At 54.4% G+C, this 23,898-nt stretch overlaps 1 protein-coding gene across 1 annotated transcript in view; it reads left to right on the forward strand.

The window, feature by feature from the left end:
• VSTM4 (V-set and transmembrane domain containing 4) overlaps positions 1–23,898 on the forward strand; it is a 99,239-nt gene that overhangs the window by 23,343 nt on the left and 51,998 nt on the right. The window contains exons 3-4 of the mRNA XM_006097568.3: positions 6,326–6,391; positions 14,442–14,549. Of these exons, the coding sequence (XP_006097630.1) occupies positions 6,326–6,391; positions 14,442–14,549 (174 nt within the window). The remainder of the gene's footprint in view (positions 1–6,325; positions 6,392–14,441; positions 14,550–23,898) is intronic.

The following is a 23,898-nucleotide window of genomic DNA, read 5'->3' on the forward strand; positions in this document are numbered from 1 at the left end:
CGTTTCTGATTTTGTTTATTTGGGTCCTCTCTCTTTGCTTCTTGGTGAGCCTGGCTAGAGGTTCATTAATCTTGTTTATCCTTTCAAAGAACCAGCTCTTTGTTTCATTGATTTTCTGTATTTTTTTTTTTTTTTGGTCTCTATGTCATTTATTTCTGCTCTAATCTTTATTATCTCCTTCCTTCTGCTCACTCTGGGCTTTTCTTTTTGCTCTCTTTCTAATTCTTTGAGATGTAGATTTAGATGATTTACTACCATTTTTTCTTGTTTGTTGAGATAGGCCTGTAGAGCTATAAACTTCCCTCTCAGGGCTGCTTTCATTGTGTCCCATAGGTTTTGGATTGTTGTGTTTTCATTGTCATTAGTTTCCAGGATGTTTTTAATTTCTTCTTTGATCTCATTAGTAACCCAATCAATATTTAATAACATGCTATTCAGCTTCCAAGTGTTTGAGTATTTTGAGTTGTTTTTATTGTAGTTTATTTCTAATATTATGCCATTGTGGTCTGAGAAGATGCTTGGTATGATTTCAATCTTCTTGAATTTGGGGAGACTTTGTTTGTGACCCAATATGTGGTCTATTTTTGAATATGTCCCATGAGCACTTGAGAAGAACGTATATTTCGTGGCTTTGGGGTGAAATGTTCTGCAGATGTCAATTAGGTCCATCTGATCTAGTGAGTCATTTAGGATTGCTGTTTCTTTTGGAGCAAAGCTTTTGACTCTATTTTATTTAAGGGTCTTTCCTTGTGCATATTTCATACCACCAACCTCTTCTGGTGCCTGCAGATTTTTCTGTCCCATTGATCTGTGGAAAAAGCTGCCTGGGGAACCTGAGGCAGGGTGGTGTCTGCTCTCCAGATTTGCACACCCCTGAGTGCAACGTAGCAAGGTCTACCCCTGGGACTGGGCCTTCCTTTCTCCTTTCAACATGAAGAACTAAGGAAACCTCTGCATGAGGTTTGAGGGTTCCCACCCCCTCTCTCTCAGGAAACTGAGAACTCCTAGGCCATAAAGTCAGTCACACCAGACCCAAAGCATCAGGGCCAAGGCCAGGCCGTTGTTTGGAGGCGGCCTCAGTGGCCTGTGAGCAGGGCTGCCAGGAGAGGGGCTGGCGGGGAGGACGGGGCTCCATCTCCCAGAATGTGATGATGTTGTGGCCCAGCACCTCGACCCACAACACGGCACAATGTTCACTCCGTTCATTCCTTCTTTTATTTATTTATTTTTTTAAATATACTTTATTGATTTTTTACAGAGAGGAAGGGAGAGGGATAGAGAGTTAGAAACATCGATGAGAGAGAACATTAATCAGCTGCCTCTTGCACATCCCCTACTGGGGATATGCCCACAACCAAGGTACATGCCCCTGACCGGAATCGAACCTGGGACCCTTCAGTCCACGGGCCGACGCTCTATCCGCTGAGCCAAACCGGTTAGGGCTCATTCCTTCTTTTAAAGAAACTCTGACTTGTTCTGGGTCAGGAAGGAGTCTAGGGAGTAAAGAAAGCACAGCCCCTTCCCTTCAGCTGCGAGGCAGGTAAGGAACAAGAGATCCCGGTCAGCGGGGAGGCGGCGGGAAGTGTCAGAGGCCCTTGGAGGAAGGCCTCTGGACTCAGAGCCTCAGGCCCGAGCTTGAGGCAGCACCTGGCAGACACACCATCCTCAGACTCGCTGCGGAGGCGTTGCTGTTTAAGGCCCGTCTGGGGTCCTTTGTAAACACACTTGTGAGATTGGCTTAGTCCTAAAGTTCTTGGTCTTGTTTTCCTGGATTAAATTGAAGAGGTTGGTTTAGTTTCTAGTCCTGGACCCTGCCCTAGGCCAGAAGGGAGATTGGGGTGCAGGCCTGACTCCTCAAGACTTGAATTCCCTCCCCCGCGTCTCTGTGGACTTGACACCCACTTTCACTAGGAGCGTGTGAGCGGGGCTTCTCCGCGTGGGGCGGCCCCGGATCAGACTTTGGCGAAGGTGTGCCCCTGCCACGCGATGCTGAGCTCTCCCGGATTGGATTTCTCACACCAGAAGCTCAGCGTGACGCCTGGAAATCCCCGTGTTACAGGAGTCCCAGTGAATCCTCCTACCACTGGATTTTAGGAACGTGAGGCTCTGAGCACTAAGTGAAAGCACGGCCTGTACAGTCAAGGTCTGGGGATCTGGGGAGCACTTACCAGCCTGGCCCAGAGACAGAGCACATGGAGGCGTGCCCCCCCCCCCAGGTCTCCCCCAGCGCGTCCTCTGCCCCTGTGGCCGCATCCTCTGCCTGTGCCAGGGCCCCTGCACACCCTTTCCACCGACGCCTGCATCCTGCGAGGCTTTCTGTGTGGGAAAGTGCCGCTTACTTTGATGTAACCTATAGATGCCATGTAAACGTCTCTAGTGGTAGGATCCTTTATTACAGGAACAGGTGGGAGAGAGCACAGAAGAGGGGCCTCAGAACCTCGTCAGCCATCTGTCCAATGGGAGCTTCAGTCCCTCCCGCAGGTCTGGGAAGGCGTCAGTGTCCTCACGGAGCCAAGCCCAGGAAGGGGCCGGATGACAGGACTGTCACCACAGCCTGTGAAACTCCCCCGGGGGAGTCGGCATCCTGTTCCGCTTAGGAGCGAAGGCTCCTGTTGCACAGCACAGAGCGATGGCTTCCCTCACGGGCCTGCTGCCTCCAGACGCCAGCTGATAGGATCTGTGTGTCTCGGGGCCTCTGCCCTGCATTCTCCTAGGCTGTTTGATCCTGAGCCACTTTTAAGCAGTTCTTTCCAAAGGACCAAGGCCTGGTGTCTGTCACAGCATGTCCTGCTCTCGGGGAGGGCCCAGGACGGCCTGCAGCTCAATCACCTGGGCCCCCCGCCCCGGAGGGCAGGGTGCTGTGCCCCTGGGTGCCGGGTCTGCGGGGAATGACAGAGCGGTCCGTAGGCCAGTGATGATGAGCTTCGGAGAGCTCTTCACTCCCTCTCCACCCTGAGCCCATGCACTTCATACATTGGTGTAGGAGTCACACAAAACCAAGTGGCCATCTGTTCCTGGTAAAGCTGCTTTGAGGAAAGGGCTTGATGCTGAGGCCAAATGGCTCCCTTCTCCTCCCCGCCTTGCGCAGCTGCACCCGTCGAGCGAGGTGGGCCACTGCTTGTCCGCTACCAAGCCCTGCCGCCATGTCAGCCTGGCTGGATCCCCCTTCTCCTCCCCTCCGTGTGCCCTCGTGGTGTGTGGACTCAGACAGGTGGTTTGACAATGGACCGAGATTGTTATGTGGAACCTTGGGAAAATCTTGGAGACTCTGCTGAGTTTATGTGAAGATTTTCTTTCTTGGAACAGTTAGGACTCCGGCCATGGTGTTGATCAGTTGCTGTGCGAACCCATAAGGCAGCTGCACTGGGGAGGTGCACCCAGAGCCCCTGCTCCGAGTCCCAGCTCACTGGCCCTTGCAGCCCCTGTCCCCACACGCCAGCGAGGGGGCCCGGGCCTCCTGTCCCACGTAAGGCAAAGGGAATTAAAGTGGGACTAAATGAGGGGTCCATAATTATTGAAAAGAAAAAAAGAAGAAAGATGAATAAGCAAAGATCTGAGAGCACTTGGCTTTGCTGGAATGGTCACAGCCTGTTCGGGCTGCAGACAGTGAGCCACACGACAGGGAGCTCTGTCCATGGCCATTTGAACAGCGGGAGAGTCACATTCGAGACCGAGGCTGACAGCACGGGGCAGGCAGGCGTAGGTGTGGGAATTAGAGGGGGATAAACTGAACGTCCCTGCTTTGGAGACCTGGTGTCCTTGTGGACACAGGGCTCACGAGGTCTCAGGCGCTGTTCTGAGCACGTCACATGTACTGATCCCTATGCTACCCACACTTACCCTGAGGTGGGGGCTCCTGGTCATCCCTGCATAACAAGTGAGGAACTGAGGCACCAGCAGTTAAGTGACTTGCCCAAAGTCACCCAACCAGCAAATGGCAACTTAACGTTTCAACCCAGTCTACGTCCGTTCATCGTGAACTTTAAATGCGTGTGATTCACCAGGGACTCTGGGTTAAAAGCAGGTGCTGTCCAGCAGATCTGGGCTGGCACCCGAGTGGTCCTGCACTCCCGACCAGCCCCATGGCACCCGCTGCTGGTCCTGGAGCCACTTGTAGTGGGGAGGCTCTGGTGTGGTGGGCACACCTGGTGCTGGAAACGTAAGCATACAGTGGTTCTCAACCTTCCTAATGCTGCGACCCTTTAATACAGTTCCTCATGTTGTGGTGACCCCCAACCATAAAATTATTTTTGTTGCTACTTCATAACTGTAATTTTGCTACTGTTATGAATCGTCATGTAAATATCTGATATGCAGGATGTATTTTCAGGGGTCGCGACCCACAGGTTGAGAACCGCTGATAGGAGATGCATCTCATTTCTGTATTGTCTTCATTCAGACTCTTTGTGGTTAGCCTGGCCCTGGTTAATTAGTTGAAGCTGTGAAAACCCATGCACGCTAATTCAGGAGGGAGGAGGGGTGATTTAAGAGCACCGAGCTCCAGAGGCAAGGACAGCAAAGACAACACATCAGCCCTCTGGGGATGCAAGGTGCCGTCAAGGTCCAGTCTCTCAGCCCCGTAGGCCTCTCACTCCCTCTGTTCCTGTGCAGGGTCTGTCTTCATTCTGTTCTGCTTGCCCGTTTCCACACACAGCTGCCTGCCCCAAAGTCCACGATTTCTTCCAGCCCGAGGGTCCACAGCAACCACATGCACGCTTTCTTAGTTTAAATTCTTGAAGGGCGGGATCTGATGGTTTGCTCTCACAGTCAGCGAGTGCAGAAGCTGTGAGTGGAGCAATGAGGCAAGAAGGATGGTAGACAGATTGTCTGACATGTCTAATACCGTGCAGGACCAAGTACCCACTGAGTCCACGCCTAGGCGCCTCCTTGGTGGGGCCATTAGAAGGAAATAGATCATTTATTTACTTGGCCTCTGCCAACTGCCGGGCGTGTGCCCAGGGATGGGGATATGCAGGTGGAGATACGGCTCTGGTGTCAGGGAATTCAGGTTCTAATGGGAGAGGAGTTCTTCTCCAGAACAATAGGCTAACTTACAGCAGACCTGGCCCTCCTCTGAGAACAATTAGAAAAGCGGGGAAAAGCTGCATTTTAGCTTTGCTAATTACATATTTATATTCTGTAAATACATTTGTATTACATAATTACACATTATCTCTGTGCACATATATTTCAGCTACCCTAATTGTTCTCTGAAAGACAACAAAGATGATAGATGATAGATATTGGATAGATGATAGATAGATAGATAGATAGATAGATAGATAGATAGATAGATGATAGGTGATAGCTATATGGTAGATAGATGATACATTCTTTTTATTCAGGTCCTAGATCTCTTCTCCAGAGCTCTTCAGTTTGGTGGCCATGGACCACATATGCTATTTAAAGTTAAGTTAATGGAAATGAAATACAGTCACAAATTCTGCTTCTCTGCCAGGTGAACTGTGTGTGCAGCACAGGGAGACCATGTCCATCACCTTGGAAAATTCTATTGGACAATATTTTAGTTCCCTGACACCTTGCATTTTTTGGTCGGGTTAATTTTTAGATTTTTATTTCAGACTAGAGGCCCAATGCATGAAATTCGTGCAAGAGTAGGCCTTCCTTCCCTTGGCTGCCTGCACCAGCTTCCCTCTGGCACCTGGGACCCGGGCTTCCCTCGCAGCCCCGGCTTCACCTGGTCATCTGGAAGGTCATCCAGAAGGATGTCCGGTCTAAGTAGCATATTACGCTTTTATTATTATAGATAGTATTACCCCTGTGCATGGGACTTTCGGTGGTTCAGACTCTTTAATTTAGTACGACGTTCAGATTTAATAGTGTGACTCAGCTCCGTTCCCATGCCTGTCCAGAGCAGGCCCAGCGAAGTCAGCGGCCGAAAGCAAACAGGGCGACACAATCCAACACCAGGGCCTGCTGCTCCACGGGTGTCCTGCATGGAAGACGGGCTCAGAGCGCGGACCCCAGTCACCACGTGACCTCGGGCTTCTCTATCTTAAGATGCCAAATGGTAAAAGCAATACTGTGTTGGTTCGTGGAATCCCCACTGGGGAATCTATTTTGCGAGAATAGGGGGCAGTGGGACTTCTACTGAACCGCATCCCAGCTTTGGCGTTTATTGGCTTTTAAACAGACAACATCTCTCAGTGGTTACGCATGAGTCGTGGCCGGTAACTGTGGTTCTGCACAGGCGAAGATGACTGTGTAAAGGTCCAGGGTGCCGTTCCGCCTGGTTTCGGGCTTCAGGGCGGGCCGGGCCCGTAGCTGCTCTACTCACGCTGTGCTGTGTCGTTTTGTCTTGCAGTGATTCCCCTCAGAGCTTCTGAAGACTCATCCTTTGGGAAGACGGGGACGTGGGCATTTTTTGCAGGTAAAGCTTGCGTTCTGTTTTGTTATAAGATCTACCTCACCTAAGGTGAGAGGGAAGGAATAGAACGGGAAGAAAGGACCCTAACTTCTTAGATTTGCCACCATATCACGTTGTTTTCTTGCCCTAAACTTACTCAAGAGTCGGACGGGAATTCTGGTGGTGCCAAGGGTTTAGGAAACGTGGAGGTGGAAGCTCCAGGCTGCGTCGTTTGGGGCTTTGTTTTGCTCCAGAATTCCTACTCTCACGTGATATTAGGGAAGGATCTTCGGGCAAAACAAAAATGGCAAATACGTCCACTGCGACTAGTTCTTTCTCAGGTTCATAGGAGTCTGGGATCTGGAAACAGCTTGAAATCTGAAGCAAGTGCTTTTCGACCCATTTGGAGTCGCAGGGGTCGTTGGAAGCACTGATGTCTGCACCCCATTTGCAGAGGTTCTGACGAGCGGGAAGGGCTTGAGAGCACAGCTGCTTCCCGCACAGCCAGGCCTTCGAGCAGTGGCTCCCAGGCTGGTCTCAGACCCGCAGCACACACCAGCGTCCCCGGGAGCCCTTATGGATGCCCTTTGGTGGGCACTGCCCTCGCTCACAGAACCAGGAACTCAGTGGTCCTGAGGCAGCTCCACCTGGAGCCTTGGGGCAGGACCTCAGCAGGAGGCAGCTGGGCCTCCCCAGGGACATTGGCCAACAGGTGGATATAGTGTTGGTGCCACAACTAGCATTTTGGTGCTACTGGCATCTCTTGGGTAGAGGCCAAGGATGCTGCCTAACAGCCTACAATGCCCAGGCCGGCTTCCCGCAGCAAAGAATTTTCTGCCCCTAATGCCATGCCTGCCAAGGCTGAGGAGCCGGGCCTCGAAGGCAGGAAAGCCACAGCAATGACCACAGAGCTGAGGACTTTGACCATAAACAGTGAGGGACTGTGCTTGCCAGCTCCCAGGCAGGGCCTCTGGTCAGCACCAAACCGAGTCCTGCTAAGAGCCGGTTGGGACATGGTGAGGGGTCACTCAGGTGCGGGCAGGCATGGACAGATGGGAGTGACCTTGTCACAAGGACCCAGGAGAGTGTGCCCTGGGGCCTCACCATCCCCTTCAGGTAGCTCACCAGGTGTGCTGGGAGCAAAGCTTGCCCTGGGGGAAGCAGTGGGAGCTAGATACAAGCAGTGGGTCAGGCCGGGGTTTCTCTCTCTCCCTCTCCCTCTAAAGTCGATAACGACTTTTTTCAAAAGCACTTTTCCTTTTGGGAAAATGCAACCATAATTATGCACCTTGCTTGCCGACCATAAGGTGTCACTCAGGTAGGCCATCAGGGTCATTGTTGCCTTTCAAAGTCACAGACACTGTTTCTCGGGTTGCGCTTCGCTCCAGCAGTGATGCTTTGTTTTCCCCGCTCTGCTTCTGCGTGTCTGCAGCTGCCTTCTTCTTTATTTATGACCTCCAGCCAGATAATCTCCCATTTCCTCCCTTCGCCTTTCATTCAGTGAATGTCTGTTCATTAGCAAACGTGAAAGTGACTTGACTCCTCGGAAGATGAGGCAGCAGGAAAAGCGGTCGACTTTCGCCCATGCTTCTGTGGCCAGGACGGTGATGGGGGGAGGCCTGGGAGGCCCTAAGGCAGGTCGCTGGCCGCGGAGACAGAGGTAGCCCTCTCTACCACCAGGTCACAGTCTCCTGGGGGTCTGTGAGTAGTAACGCAGACTCCATGCCCCCCTGAGAATCTGATTATAGGTTCAGGAAGAGATCAGAGAATGTGCAGTGTGTCAGGGCTCCTGCTGTTTACAGGACGGGGACGATGTACTTGGAAGGACTGTAGCGTTTAGTCCCCGGCGCCTTGCAGCACGATCAGCATCTCTAAGACACTCTGTGGGTAATAGTGCTTTGCAGTTCACGTGTGGCTACAGAGTGTCAGGGTTACTCTCGGCTTAGCTCTACGCAGTGCAGGCAGCCCAGCAGGCCCTCTCTTCTCGGCACAGAAACAGAGGTCCGCTCGGAAAAGCGGCCTTGGCCTTCCCACCCTGAGGAATGCCGCAGGCAGCTGTTTCCATGCACCCTTCCCCTGGGATTTCGGCATCCGTTTCTCTGGGCTTTGCTTTTTTAACCCAGGCGCAGCATTGGCGAGGTCAGGGGTACAGTTGCAATTCCCCGGCGCCTGATCCCAGGCCTTTGCCCTTTTGTTCCTGGATGGGAGAGCTACAGTGGGGCCTGCCGGCGGCCATCCATCCTCCGGGGCTTGGCGGGGCCTGGCTGTGCACCCGCAGCACAAAAAGGCATTGTCAGGCCTCTCACGAGATGCTGCTGCTCAGATTTCACAGGCTGGGCAAACAGTGGCAGAGTGCACAGCTCCCTCCACAGAGCTGCCATCTCCCCGGCCTTGGCGCTGGCTCTGGAAATGGAGAGGACTGGCATCCACTTCCCAGCTTCAGTGGTTCGGGAGAGTTGGGTTCCTTGCCTGAGCTGAGGGGTGCTGGGCTCACCAGGTTTCAAAGCAGCTCTGCATACCAGGCAGCCTCGGGTTGCCCAGCAACAGGTGCTGTCTGCCATTCTGGGGGCCACTCTGCAGGCCTGTGTGGCCTGGCTTTCTGGGAGGGCGGGAGCGGGCGTGCAACCCCGTGCACCATTTCAGCCTCCCCATGGGGCGATCATCTCTCCAGCCTGCTGGCCCCACCATCTGCTTCCGGGAGGCCCGGGCCGGGGCCGTGTTCTGCATGGTGGCTTGCAATTCAGCCTAAAAATAGCACTGGTGCCTTTGGAAGTGCAATGGCAGAAGACAAAAGTGCAGATGAATCTGGGAATGTAACAGGATTTTTGGAATGATTTGAGTGTGCAGGTAAACGGGTACCTTGAAAGCAAATCCCAGATGTAGTGAAGCCACAGGCGTTTTGTTCAGTTTGGAGCTGAAGGCTGGGATTCAGTCTGGACAAGCATTGTTTGGCCTGGGCTATTCTAAAACCTCTGAGCAGCATCTGTAGCCAGGGAGGTGTTTGCATAAGGGTTGAAGGAGTGGGGCCGGCAGGCCAGCCTGAGCGCGCTGCCTGGGACCGAGCGGCCTGCCTGCCTGGTCACAGCTTTGCCCCAGCTGCCCTGGGATCCGTGGCAGCTGTGGCCCTGGCTCACAGGCTCAGGGCTGGGTCTTGGTTCCCATAGTCTTGATGCAGCAAGAGGAAAGCTTGGAACAGAGGAAAACACGAGAACTTTGGGGTGATGGCTGCTGCCCAACCTGGGGAAGCTCAGTGTTTTGGCTTCTCTCCTCCTGCGAGGCCACACGTTTTAAGGTGCACATAGCTTCAAGGGCACACTAGCGCTCAGGCGGTCACTGGAGCCTGTGGGGCCTCACTGGCTGCTGGTGCCTGCTGGCTGGAGGGCCTGTGTGCTTGGCGGGTAGCGGAGCCTTCCAGGCTGGCCTGATGTTTTATGATCTGTATCTGTGGCTGCCTGTGGAGAGCCCCCATTGTGCCATGTTGAGGAGGCTGTGATCTGAAACCCTAACATGGGCCTCTTGGAGCCCCTCCCCACCTGCCAGGGCAGAGTGGCCACCAGATGTCTACAGTATGCTCTGGGGACACTGTGGTAGTGTCTCACCGTGGTCTTGTCCTTCTGTGGTTTCTGCAGTCCCAGAACCAAGGGCAGAGTTCAGATGCAGAGGTGGGCTGTGCATGGCAGTGCCTGCTCCAGCAGCACACAGTAGGACAGCTTCTCTCCATCCGAGAATGACACTGAGACCACATTTTCCTTGCCTTCTGGTCCAGGGGCCACCTCTCCAGAATGCCAATGAGGCAGATGTGTCCACCTGGCCCACATCTGTCTGCCTGGCACTGTGCCACACTGTTCCCCATCCCTTCGTCCCAGACTCGGCTCTGCACCCTGTTCCCAGTGAGTCTGCTCCATGGTGTAAAATCCAGGACTGTGCCCTGGCCAGTGTGGCTCAGTTGGACATACTAGAGGCAACCGATCAATGTTTCTCTCTCACATCGATGTCTTTCTCCCTTCCTTCCTTCCTTCCTTCCTCTCCGGTCCTCCCTCCCTCCCTCCTTCCCTCCCTCCCTCCCTCCCTCCCTCCCCCCTCCCTCCCTCCCTCCTCCCTCCCTCCCTCCCTCCCTCCCTCCCTCCCTCCTCCCTTCCTCCCTCCGTCAGGACTGTGACATGACCCCGCACTCTGGCCGGTCGCATCCTGTCCAGCTTCCTGTCTGGGACCTCTGCTCTGTCCCTCGGGGCCTCATTATTTTAAATGGAGGCCACGCCTCCCTCCTCACTGGCCACTCCGGATGCTCCACCATATTAACCACCGAGCCACCCATCGGAGACACAGGCGTGGCTATGGGAAGCTGCTTTAATTTTGGTCACAGGAGGGAGTTTTCTCTGTTCTGCCTCAAACTCCTCACATACCCCTGAACTCCTGACCCCTGTAACCTGCTCTGCGCCCCCATCCCTCCGCATAGCTTCCCCGGGACCCGGGACTGGACGGTCCCAGTGGCTTCCTGGTGGGGAAGCTAGCGGGTGTTTTCCTGCACCTAGTGCTCTGCAGGAGTCCGGGCCTCTGGAGTTCTCACCTGGCCCTCTGCCCTGTGGCTGACTCCCCCCACTTCCACGCCTCCCCGGCCCGCCCCCAACTCCCTCTGGGAGACGCTGCCTGTGCCTTCTGCCCCTGCTTCCTGAGGTGTCCGCAGTGCTCCCTTCACCTGCCACCTGGGCCTGCTGCGTCTCCATGGTGGTGCCCAGGCTCTAGCTCCCGGGAGCAGGACCCACTCACCCTAGAAAAGCCACTGAGCCTGCTCCTGCGGGCGCCCCTGGCTCCTGGCCGACCGGCACTGGGCTTCCCTGGGGCCGGCTGCCAGGGAGAGCCGAGAGGAAGCCGGGAGCCGGAGTCCGTCTCGTTCTCCCTCCGTCTGTCACATTGACCATGAGCCCCACCTGTCCCCCAGGCCGGCCCAGCACACTTGCCTTTTCCGTGCAGGCCCTGACCTGACTACTTCTCCTGGTCCCAAGGGCTTTCCAAAGGCGGATTTCTGTCGACTAAGCAATTTTTCTTCTAGGAACTTAATCTGAAGAACATAATGTGAGAGAGAGATGTGTTACAATTTAAGCTTATAAATGTCCATCATAGAATCATTTACTTTAATGTACTGTCAGAAACACTTTTAGTAGCCAATAATAAGATTCAATCAAATCATGTATGAGAAACTTTTATCACATTTTTAAAAGCAGTTCAGAATCATTTTTTTAAAATATGTTTTTTTTAAATATATATATTTTATTGATTTTTTACAGAGAGGAAGGGAGAGGGATAGAGAGTTAGAAACATGGATGAGAAAGAAACATCGATCAGCTGCCTCCTGCACACCTCCTACTGGGGATGTGCCCACAACCCAGGTACATGCCCTTGACCGGAATCGAACCTGGGACCATTCAGTCCACAGGCTGACGGTCTATCCACTGAGCCAAACCGGTTAGGGCTAAAAATATGTTTTTATTGACTTTAGAGAGAAGGGAAGGGGGAGGGAGGGAGAGAGAAACATGGATGTGAGATAGAAACACCAATTAGTTGCCTCCTGCATGCCCCCCCAACTGGGGATGGAGCCTAGGCATGTGCCCCAACCTGGAATCAAACCAGTGACCTTTTGGAGTGTGGGATGATGCTCAACCAACTGAGCCACCCTGGCTAGGCCAGAATCATTTTTTGAAGAGAGCTTAATGAGAAAATGAGATTAAACAAAAAGCAAGGCATGAAACTACATGATGTTAACTTACAAATATGCACATACACATAAAGTATCCTGCATGTTAGCAGTCTTCTCTCGGGGTGATGGAGACGGAATACTTCGTTTCTCTCTCTATGTATATTTATATATATATTTATTTTCTCTACATATTTTTGCATTTTCTGTGTTATTTTAAAGATGACTCAGAGCAGAGTTCCAGTCCTCTGGCTGGGCCCGCCCCCCTGGCCTGCCTTGTCCTGGGCACACAGTCCTGTTGCGGTGCCGTGCAGCCTCTCTCCGTGCAGCCTCTCTCGGGAGCGCACTCTGCATGCTCCTTGTTATGCCCCGAGTGCTGAGGAGCGTGCTGACCTGAGAAATTTAAGTCAGCAGAGAAACATTGGTGCTAAGTTTAAACATTTCCCAAGTCAGCCATCTGCAGCATTTTGCTGCAAAGAAGATTAAAATAAAGCTTTTGGCTTCCTTTTCCCTTTCAGAGCATTTTATCCGTCAGACTGGTGATAAAGTTGGTCATTGGACTTTAAGAAATGGATGCATTTTCATGTAGAGATCCCATCCCCTAATGGGATGGTGTTGGAGGTAGAACCTTGTGGTGATGAGGCCGTGAGGATGGAGTAAGAGGCGGCCCCTGAGAGCCTGCTTGCTGCTCGTTCCCCCGTTGAGGACACCAAGAGAGGATGCTTCTAACCAGGAGGAGGGCTCTCCCCAGACCCCAGACCCGCCAGCACCTTGTCTTCTAGAAATAAATGTTTGTTGTTTCGGCCACCAGCATATTTGTTATAGTAGCCCAAACTGGCTAAGGCATATATGAACATGGTTTAACTATTTCAACTTAACCTTTATTTTTGAGAATATTGTAGATTAGCCTGTATTTCTAAGAAATAATACAGAGATAGGTGCTTTGTATTGGTTTGTACTCTTTGCCTGATTTCTCCCCATGGCGATATCTTGAAAAACTCGAGAGCAGTATCGCAGCCAAGATGCTGACATGGATGCAGCCCAGATGCGAACATTCCCGTCACTACCAGGGTCCGTATAGCCAGGCCCATTGTCCTCTGACTCCCTCCGGAGCCTCTGCAACCACTCCTGTGTTCTCTTTCTGTGGTGCTGTCATTGCAGAATGGCAGGCAAAGTACACATTATGCAAAGTAAACTCTCACCCAGCGAGGAGCACTGGAGGCTCCTCCGGTTAGCGCGTTCAGTAGTCTGCTCCTCGTGCTGCCAGGCGTGTCCACACCGGGGCGCTCAGCTGCCCCCCCCTCCCCCCCCCCCCCCCCCCGTGCCCCGCAGGGCGTCTGCGCTGTCCTCAGCTGTGGCTGTGGTCTGCAGAGCTGCTATGGACAAACGTGCAGGTTTCTGGGTGAACTGCGGTCTCCGTTTCTCTGTGACTGCGGGTGGAATGCTGGGCCTTGTAAGAGACTGCGCTGTGCCACTTCCCATTCTCACCCACCGTGTCTCAGGGCCCGGGCCTCTGTCCTGGCCAGCACTGGTGTTGCCCTCCTTGTATTTCAGCGGTGGTGCTAGGTGTGGTGTGGCTCCTTGTGCTGAACCTGTGCATTTTCCTAATGGCTATGGAAGTTACACATCTTATTTTATTTTTATCTGCTTATTTGCTGCCTGTATATTCTTTTTGGTTAAATGTCTGTACGTTTCTGCCCATTTTTGAATAGGGTTGTTTATGTTTTACTGTTGAATTTTGAGAGTTCTTTATAGTCTAGATCAGCCGTGGGCAAACTACGGCCCGCGGGCCGGATGCGGCCCGTTTGAAATGAATAAAACTAAAAAAAAAAAAAAGACCGTACCCTTTTATGTAATGATGTTTACTTTGAATTTATATTAGTTCACACAAACACTCCATCCATGCTTTTGTTCCGGCCCTCCGGTCCAGTTTAAGAACCCATTGTGGCCCTCGAGTCAAAAAGTTTGCCCACCCCTGGGCTAGATACTAGTTAGTCCTTTGCTCAGTTTGTGGTTTGCAAGCAGTTTCTCCCAGTCTGTGGCTCGTCTTTTCATCCTATTCATATGGGTGTTTATAGAGCAAAAATGTTAATTTGCTTACATCAAATGTGTTAACTTTTCCTTTTATGGATGGCCCTTTTGGTGTCAAGCCTAAACATTATTTGCTTACTCCTAGACCCCAAAGACTTTTCTCCTGTCTTTTTTCTAAAAGTTTTCTAGCTTCTATTTTACGTTTGGGCTTGTGGTTCATTTGGATTTGATTGGTGTGAAGTGAATGAGGCTTGTTTGTCTGGTGCGTCCCCTCCCTCCCACACGCCGCGTCCCCTCGGTACCCCCCCCCCCCCCACTGCGTCCCCTGGGTAACATTGTGGCTCCTTGCAGATCTCTACGTGTGCGCCGTGCTCCTGTGCTGCCTGGGCATCCTCAGCGTGCTGCTCTTCACCCTCGCCATCGCCTGGCAGTCTGTGCTCAGCAAGAGGAAACCCAGAGGTAAGAGGGCCGCCATGTCTGGACGGGAGCACATGCAAACCAGACGCCGGGAGGGCGCTGGGCTAGGCACCACCTTGGTTGAAAAAGGCGTCACGAGTCAGGAATTATTTCCCCGAGATTGGAGAGCCGCGTGAGTGCGCTGGGTCCCCCTTGCACTCTGCTAAAGCAGCTGTGACCACTGGTGACAGCCTTTAAGTCCTCCTTTTCCTCACACCCCCTCCGTCCTGGTTAAGGCCCTTCCCTCTGTCACTCTCCCCGAGGGGCTGTGCATGGCTGAGCCTGGGTTTGATGCGGGCTCTGCCAGGTAAGGCTGCGTTTCATAAACCTTCCTGAAGCATCTAACTTCAGTTTCCTCGTCCTGCATGAGATGGGATCGGCACCACCTTCCTTAGACGGAGTGTTGTAGGTTCATAATTTCAGTTCAGTGCCCGGTGCTGGGCTCGCCGGCGGGGTTAGAAAGACCACCCTCTCCCCCACCCAGCCTGCGTGTCCCTTTCCTTGTCAGTGTCCCTGTTCCCCGGGCTGTCCGCAGCCTCCTCCCACTCTGCTGTCTTCCGGTGACTCCCTCTCCCTCTGGTCTGCCTGCTGCCTGCCTGCAGCCCCCTCCCTGAGCCTGATGTCCCGTTCCAGCAGCTCCTGTAGTTTCCTCTGAGCTACCCTCCTGAGCCCCTTCAGAATTTCTGAAACAGATGGGGATGCTGAGCTCCAGGGGTGATCCGGGGAAGAGCTGGGCTCCCCCATTAGACCGCTTTGGTTCAAATGGCGATTCTTCACTTACCAGCTGGTGACTTACCCGCCGTGCCCCACCTTCCCCACCTAAGTAATGGGCAGACAGTAGCATAGCTGCCAGGATGGCTTCCGGATTCGGGTAAAAACAAACAAAAGCCCTTAGCACCCCTGGCTCCGTGTGAGTGTCCTGTGTTTGTGATGGCCTAGAGCTGCAGTTACTGGTGGTCTAGGTCATGAGGTTGGGAGGTGTTAGATTTGGAGGTCACCGCTGAAGGGCGCACTCTAAGAGGGAGGCTAAGCAGCATTTCCCGGGGGGACTCTCCTGAGAGGGGCAAGCAGGGCTGAGGGGACCCGGGGGGAGGCAGGCACCAACCAGCGCCTGTGGGAACCCGTTTCCACCCCAGACCTTAGGGGACAAGGGGAGGAGGGGTTCCTGGAACTTGCAGTAACTGCGACTGACTGTGGGAGAAGTGTCATCAGCAGGAGCCTCAGAGGAGGGACTCGGCCGCACGGACCAGGAGGCAGCAGGGCGGCAGGAGCACCCTCCTCCACCGCCCTCCCTGTTCGCTCCTGCAGATGCCCTGGCCCCGCCAACCCGAACCCACAGGGCAGGGCCTGGCAGGCGTCCCGGGTGGGCAGGCTGGAGGAGGCGGACAGGGTCCCCGTCAGGGTGCTGACACTCCCAACACACCGAGCACTGCAGGGGGAGTGAGGGCTGGACCAGAGCCTCCTCCCAGCCGGAGCCCTTCCCGGGCGCTGTGTGCACGGGCTCTGAGAACCTCCTCGTGGCATCTGCCCATGTCATCAGCAGGTCCCGAGCTCCCACCCGCTCTAGCCCTGGACCCTCCTGGGAGCTCGCGGCCTGTGAGCACCCCTGCCCTTCAGGAGCACAGTGTGCGAGGCTGGGCCGGGCGTCTCTGCTCTCCTGGCACTTGGCTCCTGGCAGCTGCTCAGCAAATGCGGGACAAGTGGGCCTGTGGTCCAGCTGCTGGGCTCCCAGCTGCGCGAGTTTGGAAGCCACAGAGGCAGCCCAAGTCTGCTTTGCTCTAGGACACCTCCGCCTGCGCTCAGGGCACAAGAGAGTCTGCCGGAGTCCCAGGCTGTTAGTCGCAGGCAGGATGAGGGAAGCAGAGCAAGGTCCTCAGCTCCGGAGACTCCTCCTCCAGGCCAGCAGGGGCAGGCTCCCGCAGAGCCACTGAGAGCCAGGCCCTGAGCTGCCTCCTCCGTCCCCCACTGGAGTGGCTCCAGATGGTGGCGGTGCTGCTGGGCACAGTGTCCAAAAGCCTACTGAGCTGTGGAGAGCTTCGCCTGGGCATCCGCGGGCAGCCCCCCGCTGCTCCTCCCGATTCCCAGGTAATCCTCACCACCAGTCCGCCCGATCGCTCCCATTGGACACACAGCCGAGGAGTTTGATCAAGTCATGGAACAGGGAGTGCCCCAGCCCCGGCTCCGCTGCTCCCCAGCCTCCCACATTTCTATTCAAAAATGCCTCAGCCGTCTGGGGCTCACCTGCCCAGGTGTTCTCCTTCAGCCTTCGTGGCGGCTGGGCTGAGGTCCTTCCCTAATAGCACTTCGCAGCCCCTGCAGCTCCTCAGGGCTCGGCTTTGGTTTGGTGCCACTGCCGCCAGCAGGCTGGCATCCTGTCGCCCAGGCTGGCATTAGGAGCCAGGCCCTAGGTCCCAGCCCATAGTGGGATCATAGACAGGACCTTGTCCGGGACCCTGTGAGCCCCCACCCAGGCCCCTCAGAGCAGCATGGCCCCAGCCCTCAGGGGCAGGCCGTCTGCCTGGGCACCTGCTCCAATGCAGGTCCTGACTCCGAGCCTCTGGGCAGGCCCGGGAGTCTTCATTTCTCACGGGGCCCCAGGTGGCACCACCGCTGCTGGCAGGAGGCCACGTGCAGCAGAGCCGGGTCTTCTGACCTCTACGCCACCCAGCTCCCCTTTGCAGCAAATATATGGAGATAATCCCATTACTATTTTGAAGTGAAATTCACAGACAAAATATGCTACCCATAGCCACAAAAACCAATTTGATGCTCTATCATATAAAGGAGAAATAAAGCAAACGTAATTTATAGCACAATAAAACAGACTTTAGTATTGCACCTCTTCCTTTGAATGTTTGCATTTTAGAGAAGGCAATATTTCTTTATGAAATCATTTTACATATGCATGTACATATTTACATATATTATGTTTACATGTAGTATACATACATATATACGCATGTTGAGTGTCTATACAGTCATGTGCTGCATCATGATGTTTTGGTCAACGACAGACCACATATATGATGATGGTCCCATAAGATTATAATGGAGCTGAAAACTTCTTTTCACCTCGTGACATCATAGCTGTTGTGATGTTGTAGCAACACTTTATCCACGTCTCTGTGGTGATGCTGGTGTAGCAAACCCACTGTGCTCCAGTCCCCTGGAAGTACAGCACATATGCAGGGCATACACTCGGTAATGACAGTACGTGACTGTGTTAGTGGTTTACGCATTCACTATACCCCACCTATTACCGTCATTTTAGAGCGCATGCCAGCTTACCAAGTCTGCTATGAAACAGTGTGGTATCACGCGGGCAGCAGCCTCGTCCATCTCAAGTTTAACGCGTCTTCTGATTGCGCTTGTGGTGCTGGATAAAGGCAGGGTAGCCTGCGTGTACAGGGTGTGCGAAGTCTCCAGCAGTGGGCAGTCATGACCTGGCCTCGGGACTCACCCTCACTCGCTGACTCACGCAGAGCAGCGCCCAGGCCTGCCAGCTCCGTTCACGGTGAGTGCCCTACACGGTGTCCCACTGTACCTTGTACACCATATTCTCCTGTGCCTCCTCCAGGCTTAGATACAGAAGCATTCACTGCTGTGTTACAGTTGCCTACGGTATTCAGTACAGTGACATGCTGTCCAGGTTTGTAGCCCCGGAGCCATAGCCTATAGGCTGGGTGTGGAATAGGCTGGGCCATCTAGGTTTGCTAAGTCACTCTGTGATGTTCGCACAAGGATGAAATTGCCTAATGACACATTTCTTAGAATACAACCCTGTTGTTAAGCAACACATGACTGTGCATTACATTTATATTACATTATATCTGCATGCATTGTATTTACATATATATATATATTTGTATTTGAAATAAAGGCTAAATAAGGCTATATACACTGAGTGGCCAGATTATTATGACCACCTGACGTTTGTAGGCAAATTAGCTATAATTTCGCACTGAAGTTGCTAGAGGGCCAGACCATTATAAATAGGGAAGCAGGTTGTTTACCACAACAGTAGAAGTGATTTTTTTCTGAAGATGTGGGTAAACAACATGATTTAACAGCCTTTGAACGTGGTATGTGTGTGTGTGTGTATATATATATATATATACACACACACACACATATATATATATACATACATACATACACACACAGTATATATATACTAAGACTCAATATGCATGTGACAGGGACCAGTGTGGACTGACACAGGTGTGCCTTAAAGTCTAGGAGTGGCACTACTCATAATGATGAGATCTCTAAAATCCCAAGTGTTCCTAAAGTTTCAAATAAAATGCATTCCTTAAACATTCACTGTATTTAAATGAGGCAAACACATTCCCATGTTTATATGTGAACGGATTCAGGTCCCAGGCTCTGATGATCAGCTGTTTTCTCTGCATGGACGCCGGGAGAGCCACCCACAGTCCTGTGGACTGTGGTATATTGCTGTGTGTCCAGCAGGCTTGCTCTCTGCCACCTAGTTGCGGGGCACTGTCCTTGGTCAGGTGACAGTCAGACTCGTCCGCAGAGCTGCAGTGGCCCTCAGGGGTGGGACCGCTCCCTTGGGCTTGGAGCAGTCTTTGCCCAGGTCTCAGGCTCTGTCCCTTGAGTTGGAGGACACTAGTCCTCCAGGAGCCCTGGGACAGGCCCCATGAAGGCCTGCTCTCGTCCTTTGCCATGTAAGTCGTTTGATTAGGTCCCTTGCACATCTGAGAAGCAGGGCATGCAGGGCGCAGTGAATTGTTCAGACCTTGCACAGAACCCCAAACCGACCCCTCCCAGCTCCAAACCTCTGCGGACCTCCACAGAAGCTACCCCCGGGGCCCCGTCGCCACTGCAGGCGGCTTCGGAGGGCGCAGTCACCTCAGGCTGCCCAAGAGGCAGCCCTGGCTCAGAATCCGTGGCGTTTCAGCAGCAGGTTGGTGGGTAGATTTGCAGTGAGGAGCCCAGAGCCTCCATTGAGGATCACAAGACCCTTTGAAACCTGTTTTCTCCATGAAATTTAAAAACAAAGATGATGTGCATGGATGGAGGGGACCTGATAAGTACGACCTTGTTTTCGTTGGTTCTGAAGATGTAGACAGACCACGTGTATGGTGATGGGCTTGTCACCGAGTACGCTCTTCCCCAGCACATGCAGTGCTCATCCCGGGCATCCCTGCCGAGTACACGCCGTCCCAAACACAGTGGCTTTCAACGTTTACTTCCTCAGGGCTCAGTGAGGCGGTTCCTCTGGGGAGCCACCTGGGGTTTCCACGTGGCCTCTGTCATCTGGAGTTGACTGGGACTGGAGGCCTAGGAGGGTGCCACTGTCAGCCCTGGGTCCCACCTCGGACACAGCTGGGGGAGCAGGGCCCATGCCATTGCCCCTCCCACCCTCCGCCTCTCTCTCTCTGTTCTGTCTCTCTCTCCCTCTCCCCCGCCGTCTCATCTCACTAGCAGGGTGGGTGGCCAGACCACCCCATTGGTGACTCTGGGCTTCAAGTGTGTGCCTCGACCGGACACTGCACAGTGGTCACTCTGCCACATTCTGTTGGGTAAAGCAAGTCGTGAGGTCATCCCAGACTTGGGAAGGGAGGTGAGTCCACTTCTTTGTGGGAAGAGTGGCAAAGAAGTTGTGGTCATCTTAAACCACCACACAAGGAAAACTGGACAGACCCAGGGGGAGCAAGGGGAGCTCCCAGCTCAGGGGTGAGTCAGGGCTGCACTCCAGGGGCTGGGCTCTGAGACTGGAGGTGCTGGGGCCTCCACCAGGCAGCAGCTGGCTCCGGGAGCACTGCACCGATTGTGCCCAGGCCCAGATGGGAAGGAGAGGGGAGGGTGTGGCACCCATTCCAAAGCAGCAGATCCAGCAGCTCCCAGAGTAAGGCAGGGGCAGGGCCCCTCCCTTAGGGGGCGCCGCACCGTAGGCTGCTGCCTTTATGGTTAGCAGCGGACGGTCCTGGCTCTCATGGGGCAGTCATGCATTCGTGGGCCAAACCACGTGTCCACATAAAACCCAACAGCACCCTTATAACTCAATGTAGCACCTCCTTACATGTAATGCATCGTGACAAATGTGCATCATCTTGGTTAAAACTATTAATACGCAGGAGCACTTAGAGCAGTGCTTGGCGTGTGGAGGCCCAGTCCCCTGCTGTAGTGATGGTGCCAGGTTTTCCGTGCACGGGCGGGGTGCGGGCCTTCTGCATGCTGCCACCAGGACGCCAGCCACAGCGCTTCCAGCTTGTCAGGCTGCTCACGTGCTCCCCTCCCTCAGCAATGTCTGTCTGCAAAAGGACTCTGAGTCACTGTCCCCTCCCCTGCTGCCATGGCCCTGGGACCCTGAGGTAAGCAAAGCCATCCTGGAAGCCACATCCAAGGGAGCCAGCTCCCTTCTCCTTGGACTCCCTGCCACTCTGCCCTCAGCTAGGCCTTGCTTGCCTTCTTTTCCTGGGACTCTCGCTGTTCCCGTGAGCTGGGGCTAATGGTCCCCTGCCGGAAGCCGGTCCATCCTTGCTGCTTGACACAGTCGCTGCAGGGAAGAAACATCTGCACAGCATATGTTTCATGGGACCTGGCATATATGGCATACTGTTCTTAATATGTTTGCTCCCCTTCTTAGCGCTATGTGTTCTAACCAGGGCCACCTCCCTGAGAAAGGTTGTTTCCCCAGGTGGGAATTTCCCCCTGGAGTTAGGGATTAACAGGACTAAGGAAGGGAATAAATCAGTAAAACCCCTTAACTAAGTGCCAGGCGAGTAGTTAATCACCTTAACTATGAACAATCACGCTTAAGCTACATAATCTTTACTTAGGATAATCTCCTTGAGTTACTTCCTTGTAGCTTAACAGAACAATAGAGTAGTGACCTTGGAATGGAGATAACAAACACCCTAACCTTTGGAATAGAATGGATAGGATTAAAATCAAAGCCTAGGTTATAAATACCGATGTAGAACCTGGCTGGAGAACCTGGCTGGAGAACCTGGCTGGAGAACCTGGCTAGAGAACCTGGCGGGAGAACCTGGCTAGAGAACCTGGCTAGGCTGTTGATCAACTGAACGCTGTCTCTGTGTCATTCCTTCTTCGCCGACTCTGTCCACACCTTTGGGAACCCCTGGACTTGCTGGGGCTGGACCCCAACAGTCCCCTTTGTTACTGGCCTTGCACTAAGATGCTCTCTCCTCCCCTGATGCTGCGACTCCCGTCCCTGCTCTTGTTAATGCCTGGGCCTGGCACTCCCTGTCACCGTGGAGAACACTAGCCTGGCGGCCCCGTCGTCCCTCACGCACGCTGGTTTCCAAGGCCTGTGCTTCTTGGGAAATGCGTCCGAACCACTGCTTTGGGTTGGCCCCACAATCTGCCCACCTCCTTTTAGGATGTCAGGTTGGAGCCCCACCAGAACCGCAGGGAGCAGCCTCAGCCCTTTGTCCCCAAGGTCCCTGCTCATGGGGACTGTCGCTTGTGCCTGCTGGGCACTTGCCCACCTGCTCCCAGCTGCTCCTTGTGGCCATGGGGTCTAAGGGCCTGTGGCTCTTTCTCTCGGCTACAGGAAAGGGGCCGGAGCTGTGTCCCACTGCCAGGCGGAAGGGGTGGCTGTGGACGAGGCGGAGCAGGGGCGACCCCTGGGCCTGGGGAAGACGGCGGGCTCAGCAGCCTGGTGTGGAGACACCGAGCCACCCGAGCACGAGTCCTCCCCAGGGCTTCCGAGAGGGCTTGCTGGCTCCAGGCGCTGGCGCTGCTGCCGTCCCTCCCCGTGGGGGCTCGTAGCCTCCAGGAGCCGAGTAAGGACAGCGCGGGGCCTCAGCCTGGACTCACGCACAAAGCCCCACTTCCCGGCCGCGTGTCCCCACCGTCAGAGGGGAGGCGAGTCCCTCTCGCCTCACAGAGCTGTCGGGGACACATTGCCCGTGAGGTGGCCGGTCCCGCATGTGGCAGCTCCAGGGAGCGCCTCCTTCCCTGGCTGTTCACACCAGGTCGCCTCGCCCACCGTGGTCGTGAGGACTGCGGGGACCGCCACCGCTCCCCCCCCGCTAGGGCCGACCATGCGTCCCCAGTGAGCCCTGTATGTAACGGGACATTTTTAGCAGCCACATTTAAAAGGGTATAAAGGGGGAAGTAACTTTATTTTATTTTATGTGATGAGTCCAAAATGCCATTTCAATGAGTGACAATAGGGAGGTTCCAGTGACAAGGCCGAGTCACTGTGGCCTCACACGTCAGCACGTCTCGTGTGGACCAGTCCCATTTCACGGGCCTGGCCGCCCCCTGAGGCTCATGACTCCAGAGAGACACCCCGATGCCCCGGTGCTCCTCACTGTGGGGCCGCGGTCCGAGGGGCTCCTCGTACCTCGAGCCAGAGGCAAAAAGCTTACTCCTCCTCAGCTTTCCACCTGGGGACCCAGAGAGCTGGCCGATGGGCCTGACCACTGTGATGGCAGAGGTGTTTTGGAGGCAGGCTGCTTCCAGAAGGGACGGGGCTCCTGAGAGTGGCATGGGAGGAGCCACTGCTGGGCCAAGGGAGGGGCTGGCAGGAAGGGGCGTCTGGCTGCAGTGCTCCTGCCTGTGCTGAAGCTGAGGAGGCTGAGTATGCAAACGCCAGGCCTGTGCAGGGCTCCCACGAGTGCAGGGTCGCCCACAGTCTCATCTCGGGGTCACTGCAGGGCCCAGGGGTCTGCAGAGGATGCAGCGGGTTGGAGGGAATGGTATGGGAAGGTCAGCCACCATGGGAGGCCCCAACACTGCTACAGGGTCTGATAGGATGGGGTGGGCACGACTGCCGTCACCCCAAATCATCCCCTGGGGGTGGTGAGGACAGGGACAGGCCCAGGCGGGGAGGAGAAAGCCTCAAGCCTGGACATGTCACTTGGGAGGTGTGGCCATGAGGCGGGGCTGGGAGCAGTGTGACCACAGCAGAGAGAGGGCGGCCCAGGCGGGGTGCTCACAGCCGTGTCCCGGTCTGGGAGGTGAGAACAACAGCCCTTCCTTTTGGAGTCAAGTCTGCAGATCGCATTTAATGGGCTGCACCTGGCCCCTTCGTTTCTGTGCGGAGCGGAGGCCTTGCTGGGCGCCGGGCCTCGGAGTCCAGTGCGCGGGGCCAGGGCGAGCGCCGCTCTGGGCTCTCCCCTAACGGCGTGTCGGCCTGGCCTCACTCCCCCTCCCCAGGGGTTTCCCAGGACCACCTCCCACAGAGACTGCACTGGAACCTGTCTACAGGCTCTGCTTCTGGGGGAGCCCAAGCGAGGGTGTTACCCCAGGGGTGCAACCAGCGCTGAGTATGCTCTGCTCACTTAGGGGCGAGGTGGGCGAGGCCTAGATTTCAGATGCCTGAAGTCCCACCTTTGAGTTGGGGATCGCA

This window comes from Myotis lucifugus, unplaced genomic scaffold (genome assembly GCF_000147115.1).
Source record: "Myotis lucifugus unplaced genomic scaffold, Myoluc2.0 scaffold_206, whole genome shotgun sequence".
Taxonomy (NCBI): Eukaryota; Metazoa; Chordata; class Mammalia; order Chiroptera; family Vespertilionidae; genus Myotis; species Myotis lucifugus.